Source organism: Anarrhichthys ocellatus, unplaced genomic scaffold (assembly GCF_004355925.1).
Source record: "Anarrhichthys ocellatus isolate YVR2014 unplaced genomic scaffold, GSC_Weel_1.0 scaffold12, whole genome shotgun sequence".
In the NCBI taxonomy this organism is placed as follows: domain Eukaryota; kingdom Metazoa; phylum Chordata; class Actinopteri; order Perciformes; family Anarhichadidae; genus Anarrhichthys; species Anarrhichthys ocellatus.
In genome coordinates, this window is record NW_022280042.1 from 344,333 (window position 1) to 354,960 (window position 10,628).

At 41.0% G+C, this 10,628-nt stretch overlaps 1 protein-coding gene across 6 annotated transcripts in view; it reads right to left on the reverse strand.

The window, feature by feature from the left end:
* Positions 1-931: 931 nt before the first annotated feature.
* The window catches only part of dgkza (diacylglycerol kinase, zeta a), a 92,585-nt gene continuing 82,888 nt past the window's right edge, over positions 932-10,628 (reverse strand). For all 6 annotated transcript variants that reach the window (XM_031852317.1, XM_031852316.1, XM_031852315.1 and 3 more), the window contains 5 exons: positions 9,450-9,490; positions 8,499-8,619; positions 7,532-7,568; positions 7,081-7,180; positions 932-3,611 (listed from right to left, as the gene is read on the reverse strand). In XM_031852317.1, the coding sequence (XP_031708177.1) occupies positions 3,495-3,611; positions 7,081-7,180; positions 7,532-7,568; positions 8,499-8,619; positions 9,450-9,490 (416 nt within the window). In that variant the 3' untranslated portion in view covers positions 932-3,494. The remainder of the gene's footprint in view (positions 3,612-7,080; positions 7,181-7,531; positions 7,569-8,498; positions 8,620-9,449; positions 9,491-10,628) is intronic.

Sequence of the window (10,628 nt, forward strand, 5' to 3'; positions counted from 1 at the left end):
ATTACCACATTATTGCCAACAGGTTACGGACACACAGGAATTTACAATCATCAGTATGAATTAGGAATGGCAAAATTGAAAAAGACCTTGTACTGTATGCAACGTATCCTCATAGAATGGCTTGTATGATATCCTCTCTATGAAAGCCGCTCGTTACATCCATGCAGGCTTCACAGGAAGCTTCTTAGTTAGGTTTAGGAAAAGACGGTGGTTTGGGTTAAAATAACCGCTGAAGTGTCGTTACTGAAGAATGCAAGTTATGTGAATAAATCAACGCTGACTTCCAGTTTCACATGAGGAACAAACAAGTCTTCTGGGTCAAACATCGGTCTTTGTTGGACCCCCGTTTGTGCTTTAGTGGTCTTTATGCCTCCTCATTCATGATCCCTTAGATATCCCACAAAATCATTTTGAATGTTATCTAAGACAGCGTACTATTTGTCGTAGGTATAGCTTGTATGCTGATGAGAGCAGCCTGCTGTAGAATAGTTATCATTGCGATATCACACTGAGACGGGAAGTCTCTCATTACTGCACAATACAGAATAGCCCACAAACTGCAGCCTCCAAAACAAGCACAGTGTGGGATCAACTCCTCTCTGTTTCAACATTAGGACCTTCATGAAACTAGGATTTAGGACAGTTGGATCAGACTGGATTAGTCTGAACTGGATGGGTCTAATCAGCTGGAAACACACTGTATTTGTACAGATACTGAAATGTAAAAAGAGAGCTGCAGGACATTTGTCCATCCATACTGGTGGCTTCAGGTTGTACAGCACAGAATTATGTTCACAGAAGTGTGACCATCTGAATCTTAGGAGCTTTGTGATCTGAATTTTTCAGAAACATGTTAATGTGTTTCAAAACTGAAATCATTAAATGCTGAATTGGCTTGATCCCAAATCTAAAAACAGACAAAAGAAACAAATACACTTTCTTCTTTTATTGTCTTCATATTAATCTCAAAAACAAATTTTACAAATGCCAAAGAATTGAATCCACAAAAGCAGGAATAGAAAGACAGAAAAGACAGTTGCACACCCATGTGTTCACCAGACAACAGTCATGAACATGACAGAATAAAGACTGGACTGGCCACAGGTGTAAATGTACAAAAAGCTGCTTTACATCACTGCAATACAGTACACGCAAGAGTTTACTGTCAATTCAAAACTAAACTGAAGAAAATCACATCACAGGCATGATTCAGAGTCTCAAGTCTTTCTGGGTTACTAATGATTCCAGCAGTGGCTGTGCTGAGTTCTTTCTAATCATTTACTCAACAAAGACACAAATCCTCAAAAGACTTGTTGCACAGAAACTTTATATCCTGCAATATGACTGAAATGGGTTGTGCATTAGTCCAGCTGCTAAACAGCATCTCATAATCTACAGTTCGTACAGAGCAGAGGTCTGAACGTCCAGCTGGTCAAGTCTGTGTATTCTGGTGAACGGACACATTTTCAAAGCTCTTTGGTACACTTAAGTCTGAAATTGGCTGTCAGGCAAATGGAAATGCAAACAAAAGACATTAATGAAAAAATGTATCTCTTCAAATATTATCAATAAAGAGAATGTGTGATCTGCCATTACAAGCTGACAGACAGTGAAAGCTGCAGAATGCATGCAGACTTCCTGAATGAGACGAGCAGAGATGCTAGGCTTTGTGTATGAAAACCCTCGTCATGTAATGAGTGGTTACATGTGCACTGATGACCAGTTCTGATCATATTTGCATAAGATGTTCACATGGAGCATGTCTCCATGGAGGTCTCTGAGCTCTTGTTTCCACTCTTGGTGTCTCTTGCTGCACACATGAAGGAAGGAATTTCTCTCTGAATTAGTTGAGTTGGTGTCCAGATGTTCAGCCCCGTGTAGATCCAGGCGTGTCCTTGAGTTGCCCATATCTCAGCCTCTCTGCAGTTCACTACAGACTGAGTTACCTGAACAGGTGAGGGTGATTGCTTCATCAGCTGATCAGCAGTAATGCAGTGAAAGTGATCCTCTGGTGAAGATCATGATTCGTAAACACAGACATGGATGTGAATGTGCTGAGTGATTCTTTAGTCCTGAAGACAGCTTTCCATCTGTTCCTTCTCTTTTCTGTGGTGGGGCGGGCTACTCTTTTCTTTCCATCTGGATTGACGGTTGTGCCTTTAAAAGCTCTCACAGCTCTGAAGTTTCAGAGGACTTAATGAGATCGAAATGGAGATTTGAGTTTGATATTTAATTTAGCTGTAGCGTCCAAAAGTGAGCCGAACACAAAAGTTCCTCACAGTGTTGATGTTGAACTCATCACAGTTCACAATGATTTATGTGCACTGTAATGTTTGGCACAACAAACTATAATAATCCATAATTTGAGACTGGATTTTACTAAAACAATCTTAACAAAATATGAAGATATAATTTTCTCTAAAGCGCACACACACCCATTTGATCTAACTTGACACAAAAGGAAAGATTTAAGTGGAGTCTAAAGTCCAATCCTCCAGCGCAGGCACCAGAAATACATCACTTTGATTATTATTATTACTATAACTTATGAATAATAATTATCTCTAGAATATGTTGATATAAGTCAACGAAGCACGTACAGTATATTGATGCATTGGTATGGCTGGGTAAGGGTTAGCAGGTTCATAATCATTCATAATAATTCATTCATTTAACAAACCCCCGTTTGTCTCTGGTCTAAGCGTCAGTCTAGACTACATCTCTCTACAACTACTGGATTACCATAAACCTGATCCTGATATCCATGCCCCCCCCCTGCCCTTAACACCAGCAGGCCAACATGTTCAACACTTTGCTCCGTGACAAGCTATTACAAAAGCTAACAGTCGGGTTTCCATGACGTTAACTGTAAATATTCAAATACCAAATGTCAACAACCCCAAACAGAACATATTCTATAAAGTCAAGGAAACAAAAAGTTAGCGCATTACAGGTGTGTAATGCACTTTGTAGCCACAGTAACTGGGCCTTAGACTCCATGGTTGTACGACATTAATTACATTTCCTGAGTATGTTCAACCATGACTTTAGCATTTACTTTGTGATACCGAGTGACAGAGTCCAACCTCACAACACATGGCGTGATCACTTTTAGTCCTTTAAATTTGTTTGATACAAAAAAGTTTTGGAGAACGAAGAAGTCCTCACAAGTGGACTTCTCTCTTAAATTGTTATTCAAAGTCTGACACAAGATTCTGATCATTCCCGAAACAGTTTTCACAACTTCACCAACACTTTTTTACTGTGCCACTCAAAATGAAAAGGGATGACTTCACGAGTACTGTTTATCTTCCCCTCATTAACCCTCCGTGTCACTCTCAATACCATCATTGTGTCATTTATAACAATGATTCTAAACCATCATCATAGTCACAGCCTCGATCTTTATTAAATGCACTTCACTGGTATTTGTGCACCAGGCCTTCTGTGAGTCTCATGAGGATGAGGAAGGAGACGTGAAGAGTTCAACAGCTTCAGACAGCCGTCTCCTGGTCCTCTCTTTGGATCATCTGGTAATGCTGTCTGTTCTCCAGATAGGCTGCCAGTTCAGAGTCATGAGCCTTCTCAGCCCTGTTCTTAGGAGTCTCACCCTGATGAAGACAAACAAAGATTTACACTTTTAGATTATTTCAACTGCTCTTCTATTCTGCCAGCCACATTTACAGCCGACATTCAAATGTCTCAACATATTTAATTTCTCATATCTTTGAAAATGAAATTGTTTTGAAAACGTTTTAATTCAAGGTCAAAACCCAGCAGAACTCAAAATCATCTGTACAGAACATTTTGCTTAATGCAAAAATATAAGAATACAACAGCTGATTCCCATTTGAGCTTCCATGCTGGAAGGTCTTTTTCCACAGCAGTTGTTACCTTGATGTTTGTTTGTACAGTCGGATCTCTGGTACCGTAAGACTAACAATAGACAGAATGAACAACATACAGTACCAACACGTTTGCACTGTGAGCTGCGATGAACACGGGGCTTTAGAGTCTCTGCTAGAGTCTTATTCCCCCTCTCCTCTCCTCTGAGCCAGAGACATTGTGGTGTTTCATTAAGCTCCTCTATGACTGAAAAGTGCTGTTGTTAAAGTAGCATTGTCTCCAACTAATACAAATGAGGTAATGACAAACAACTGCATTCAAAATGAAATGAACAGCTTGTGTCCTTGAGAGGACACACACACACAAACACATTCTACTGTAAGGGGTTGCTGAATCACTTCCAGAGTCTAGAACAGACTCTAATTAGTTGAGTCCAGTGTGTGTGTGTGTGTGTGTGCGCATTTGTCTTCAGGAGGGAGAGGTAAAGATAAAACAGAGTACTTTAGCGATGTCCAAACCATAGCTCTCCCTCTCCCTCTCTCTCTCCCTCTCCCCCTCTCTGTATCTAGGTCATTGCTGAGTCCAGCCAGTTAGGAGCTTTATCTGCACTGTTGAATCCTCCATGGAAAAATTAACAATGGACAAGAATGAAAGAAGATGCATATTTGAGACCAACACACACACAGACTTTCTGGCTCAAAGTCAGTGACCTGGCCATCACACATATATGAGCGTGTTGGACAGTCAATTCTAAATCCATTGACATTAATATGGAGTTGGACCCCCACCTTTTTGGCTATGATACTCTTCTGGGAAGGCGTTCCACAAGATTCTGAAGTGTGTCGGTGGGAATTTGTTTCCAATCAGCCAAAAGAGCGTTTGAGAGGTCAGACAATCTGCGTTCTAATTCTTCCCATTTCTTCATGGCCCTTGCTTTGGGCACAGTCATGCTGGAACTGCAAAGGGTCTTCCACATACCGGTGGAAGTTGTAATTGTCCAATTGACTAAAATGTCTTGGTATCCTGTAGTGTTAAGAGGACCTTTCACTGGAACTCGGGGGTCAGCCCAGACCACCTCCACCAATCTTTACAGTAGGCAGGTAACATTCTCCTGGCATCCGCCAAACCCAGCTTCGTCTATCAGACTAGTGAAACATGATTCTTCACTCCAAAAAACACATTTCAACTGCTCCAGAGTCCAGTTGCGGCAGACTTTACATCACTTCAGGCGCTTGACATTGAGCATTGTGATGGGAGGCTGTCGTGCATCTGCTCAGCCATGGATACCCATTTCATAAAGCTCCCTATGGACGGTGTGTGTGTGCTGAGGTTGGAACTGTATAGTAAGTGACGCAACAGATCATAAGTGCTTCAGCCCTCGTTGGCCCCGCTCTCGGAGTTTACATGGTCTACTACTTGGTGACTGAGTTGTTGTTCTTAGTCACAATAATAGCACTTACAGTTAACCAGAGTTGATCTATTAGACATTTCACAAACTGACTTATTGCCATAAGTAGGTGGCATCCTATAACAGTGACACGTTTAAAGTCACTGAGCTCTTAACAAACAATTCTGAATTCTAAATGTTTGAGATTTCAAGACCATATGCTGGATTTTATGCACCAGATATCACTTTGCAAGAAATCTCAACCTTTACCTGAGCAAGGCTAAAGCCAATGCAGCAGAACCTTCACTGGACATCATGGTTCTAAGAGTCATGTTGAAGTATACCCACAGTGCAAACTCAAGGCCCAATGACCAACGTGAGCGCACTTTTATTGCACAAGACACCGCTCCAGTTATATTAGGACCAGATGGCTCATAGAAATGGCCCCGTCAACCCATATTCTTGACGCACACTTCACAATATACCATGATGAACACGTGATGGTCTTAAGATCTAGGATTTAAGATGATAAATGGTAAACGGATTGGAGGAAGGAAGGAACCACCGATCCTCTGATTGAAGGACGACCCTGCTCTACCACTGAGCCACAGTCTCTAAAGTCATGCAGATTGGATGGACATACTCCCATGATTCCCTCTCCAGTCACCCTGCAAAGAGCTCCACAATCTGTCCTGAATCAACATCACTACAGCCATCTCTCATAGGCTGAGGAAGGTGGAGTAGTGAGATACCATGAGAAGCACATCTTCCGGTCCAGCCTACGTATACAGTTACTGCCATGAAGTGGTAAGTCAGCAGTCAGCAGTAAAAACATATTTAGACATAACACTATTGGTTTGTGAATGCCTGATTGAAAGTGATCGCTACAATGCTCAGCAAAGGTGATTGCCCCAGCTCAGCTTTGTTCTGCCTCTTTCACTGCTTTGGATTTTGTGGATTTAGCAACTGACAAAGATTTTAGTATCTTTGGAAATGGAGGAGGTCACGTGGGCTCTCCATGGAGATGGCACCAGATCAACCATCATGGGAGCAAGCCCAAAGTACAGGTATCGCAGCAGTGTAACACGAGAGCTGGAATCCTCCCAACCCGAGGTGCAGAACCCATTATATAATATTTATATTTTGTAGTAGTCATTTTTATTTTGAGTCTTTAAAACCCATTTTAAACATTCACTGTATCTTCTATATGAATAATCTTGTGTTGAATGTGTATTTATGTTGGTAGACATAAGGAAGATGTTTTTGCAGATTTGGGTCCAGAAGTCAGCACTGGGGATGATCTGTTGCCCTTGAAACTAGGCTTGTAGGAGAGGGGCATTCTCTTCCCAATCTAAAATGATAATTCTGGGCTATCAATGTAAGGTATGTGAGGACATGGTTACCAAGTCTGAGGCAAGAGATAAAACAAGCTGGTGAAGACATAGGTTAACTCCCTAGTCCGGACTATTTGGTACAAAGCTGCTACAAAAGAAAGATCATCCTATTACCACTGCTCAATCACTATGGAATGAACTGCACTCAGTAGTGCTGGCCGTTCAAATCCTCTCAAGCACATATATGGAGCAATTTCCAAAAGGTTACCGGAAGACGAGGGCAAAAGGCTCGGATTATTTTTGTTTTATCACATTTATTGGATAATTGTAAGAAAGGAAGTTGCTGAGGTATCCAAACACAAAGTACCTAGGAAGCTAAACTGCTAAACCATATACTTTGGGTTCAACCAATGAACTTTAGGACTCTGACTTGTCCTCCTTTAAAAAGGGAAGGATTATTTTGGCTTGTAAACATTGGACTCCACACACATACACAGTGTGATCAGAACCTACCTGTAGGTCTGTTTTCATCAGTGAGGCTCCTGCTTCTACCAGATAATGACAGATGGTCCTGTGACACAGAGATGCAGCTCGATGGAGAACCGTCTCTCCACTGGTGGTCAGAGACAGAGAGAGCGAGCATCAGATATCAGCAACTCTCATGGCCTTCTGAGAGCATTGATGATCAGGTGCCCTACGGCTTTTGTTTGGTGTTTTATGTTTATTCTCTTTAACATTTGGTACACACAGCACATATAGACAGACCAGGGCCCAGTGGAACAACATCAAAGCTGGTGCTGCAGTAACAGGACAAGGTTTTTCTCAGCCTATGGTGTGTCCATTCAAACTAAATGAACTATGGTCAAACCAAAACAACCTCATGATCACCATTTTACTCATTTGTTTAAATCATCCTTAAACTGTTGAATGCCTGGGGATAAAAGGTATCCATGACTGTACTTACTGTAGTTTTTCTGTGACATCGAGCAGGTCACTAGGAGCTGGAAAACAGACCGATGAGATTATTGTACAGAGACGTCCAACCGGACCATTGCTGCTTACTGTCAATGGTACACTACAAAGGCAATCAATGTATTCTTCTATGAATTGAATCCATTCATTCTCCTTACCACGGTGGCAACTGATGATGATGAGATGGTGATTAATAAAACTTGAACTAAACAAAATATCATCATGCTGAAATCATTCATTCCTACTGTGTAACAACATATTGTACAAAGTCTGTTCATAGTTATATTTTCCAAATGTATACATGTTCTTGGCATTTGGAAAGTATAATAAATATCTCATCATTAACAATTGATTGATCCTGTCACATGGAACATTGATCTTGTATTTCCCCACTGGTATTACTTTCCTATCAGTCGAGTTCTGTAACCGCTGTATGAGAGCAGAGCGTTCATTTATTTGACACATAACCAGCGTACTGTAGTTACAGCACCCTGTGGTTATTTTAACCCAAACCACCAACTTCTCTGACTTTCATAGGGAGGAAAATGCATAAAAAAAAAAATGAGGAGTAACTTTTCATATCATCAGAACAAGCAGAACTGGACCGGTATTTCAACAAAGAGGAGAAGCTGATACCAACACACACAGAGGGAGAGCTACTTTATTCTCTGCAGAGGTATATCCTCTATATCTTTATTTAATAGTTGTTTGATGAGATAATAATGATCTGAATTCCATACACTGAACCTTTTACCATGACTTTAAATGCCAAACACATTTTAAAACCAATAGAAACTTGATTTACAGTCGTTGAATTGTGTCTAAATCTAGAGTGTAAGTAAATATGTGATGTGCACCAAGTAACTGTAATAAACACCATGTTTTACTCTGACATCTCTCATGGAGGTCCAAATGCCTGGTGTATTAGTATTACACATTTGGTTGTATGCTACAGTTACCATTGTCCAGGATGTAGCGGACCATCTCTTTGCTCCCTGTAGCAGCAGCATGGTGCAGCAAACTGCAGCCGGATGAGTCCAGCACTGTGAGGTCCGCCCCCTTCAGGTGCAGCTCCTGCAGCTTTTGGTGAAATAGGAGTTAAATTAGCTTTATACAGGTAAAGAAGATGTAGCAACATTTTGATTGAATACTACAAAAATGAACAGAAGAACTTAAAGCTGTACTAGTTGTTATGTATATCTTTACCACTCAGGGCCAGCAGAACAAGTTCAAACACTATGACCAGATAAAGCCAAACAATTGCTTATTTATACATCATGCAGTCACAGAGCAACATTAGCATTCATAGAGTTATGTTTGAGTTCACCTGATGAAGTTATGTCAAACATTGTCTCTCTAAGCTCTGTTTTTGGTCTCTACCACCTCCTGAGGAAAAGATCTGGCTCTTTAGATGCTAAATGTTCCTCTATGTTCACCAGCCAGTCTGCTTGGTCCTGAGCGGGTAGAGTGCAGTGGGTTCATCAGAGCGCTTTCATTGAAAACCAGTGGAAGAGGCTCAACGTTGTGCAGAGTTTGTGGGTTTGTCACAAGCAACATCTTTCAGATTAATCAAGTGAAGATAACGCCCTCAAAATCCAGACTTCTTCCCACAATGTATCCAATGCGCTTTGGAAGCATCCTGGACCCTTTCTACAATAAATACATTTGAATTGATTGAGGCAGCCATCTGTGGTCTGCAGTTTGTGGATTCCACCTTCATTTGAGGGAAGATAACGTCCAGAAACAAAAATGTACATGTACCCAGATGTTTCCATATGTGACAGCAGACTGCATGCTTACACTTGAACTCTTTACTCTCCTCAAATTATAGTATTTGCAATTAATGGTAATCAACGGTACTCATCACATAAAATAATTATACGATTTATTCTATTGATTGATTGGCTCACCTTCTTGCCGTCCTTGTTCTTCACACACTCAATCAACATCTCTGGCATCATGAGGGAGACAGACAGACAGATAGAGTTTATTTCACAGGACTCTATAAATCTCAGAGTATCACTGAACGGTAACCTGAGCTCCATGTGTCACTGAGGAACCTTCAAATGCTCTGTTCTCCAAGTTTAACAGACTAACTGGCAGCAATGAGCATCTTTAAGAAGCCACAGGCAACTGTCAGGGATTTTATTTGGAAATAGGTGATGTCACGTACTTCCATGCACCACTCAGGATTTTGCAGCCTCTGAATCACAATTGACAGTTGGTGTCTTGTTTGGTCACTGTCAATCCTATTCTGTCAAACCACACCCACAACAGTATGATGCAGCACATTTTGAAAACATTGCTGAAAAAGTGGGCAAGGGGCTGAGAGATGGGGGGGGGGTAGTACATGGATGTGTGAGGCACATTTTTGCTCAGCGGGCATTAACATTCTATTTTTGGATACATACCGACCGACTATGTTGTGTTGAGACATTTTCAGTACGGATTTTCAATTGGTAAGAAATGTTAATATTAACACCAGCATTGATGCGTTTCATCACAGTACAGTCATGTCATTTACTTTACAGTGTGTCAGCGTGCAGTTACTCTTTTAAGTCTTATACTAGATATGGGTTTTTTTTCAGTCATAGTATCCGTTCTGATGAAACAGATGCAAACAGAAGCAGGGATTTAGGCATAGTGCATTACCATCATGGATATTATCGTCTTTTACAAGAAACTGTGGCTCATGGTCATTTATTGCAGTCCTACAAGTCTCCTAAATCCTACCTTTAATGCTCAGTTTATTATTTTGTGGAGACTCACCAGAAGTAATGTACAATATTCATTACAGAACTAAAATAGTAAATACAGTAGCAGCTAGTGAATTGGAGAAAGACAATAAAAGTGTCCTCATCAAACACAGACAACATGGCATGTTAATGCCATTAGTTACTGTGTACTGCTGAAGCCAGGCTGACATATTAGATGAATGTTTATCAGGTTGACCTCAATACTCGCTCTCACTCCTCTCTCTCTGAATAGCTGAGTCCTAATCCAGTTATGTTAGGCTTAGTGTGAGGGTGTGTGTGTGTGTGTGTGTGTGTGTGTGTGTGTGTGTGTGTGTGTGTGTGTGTGTGGGGGGG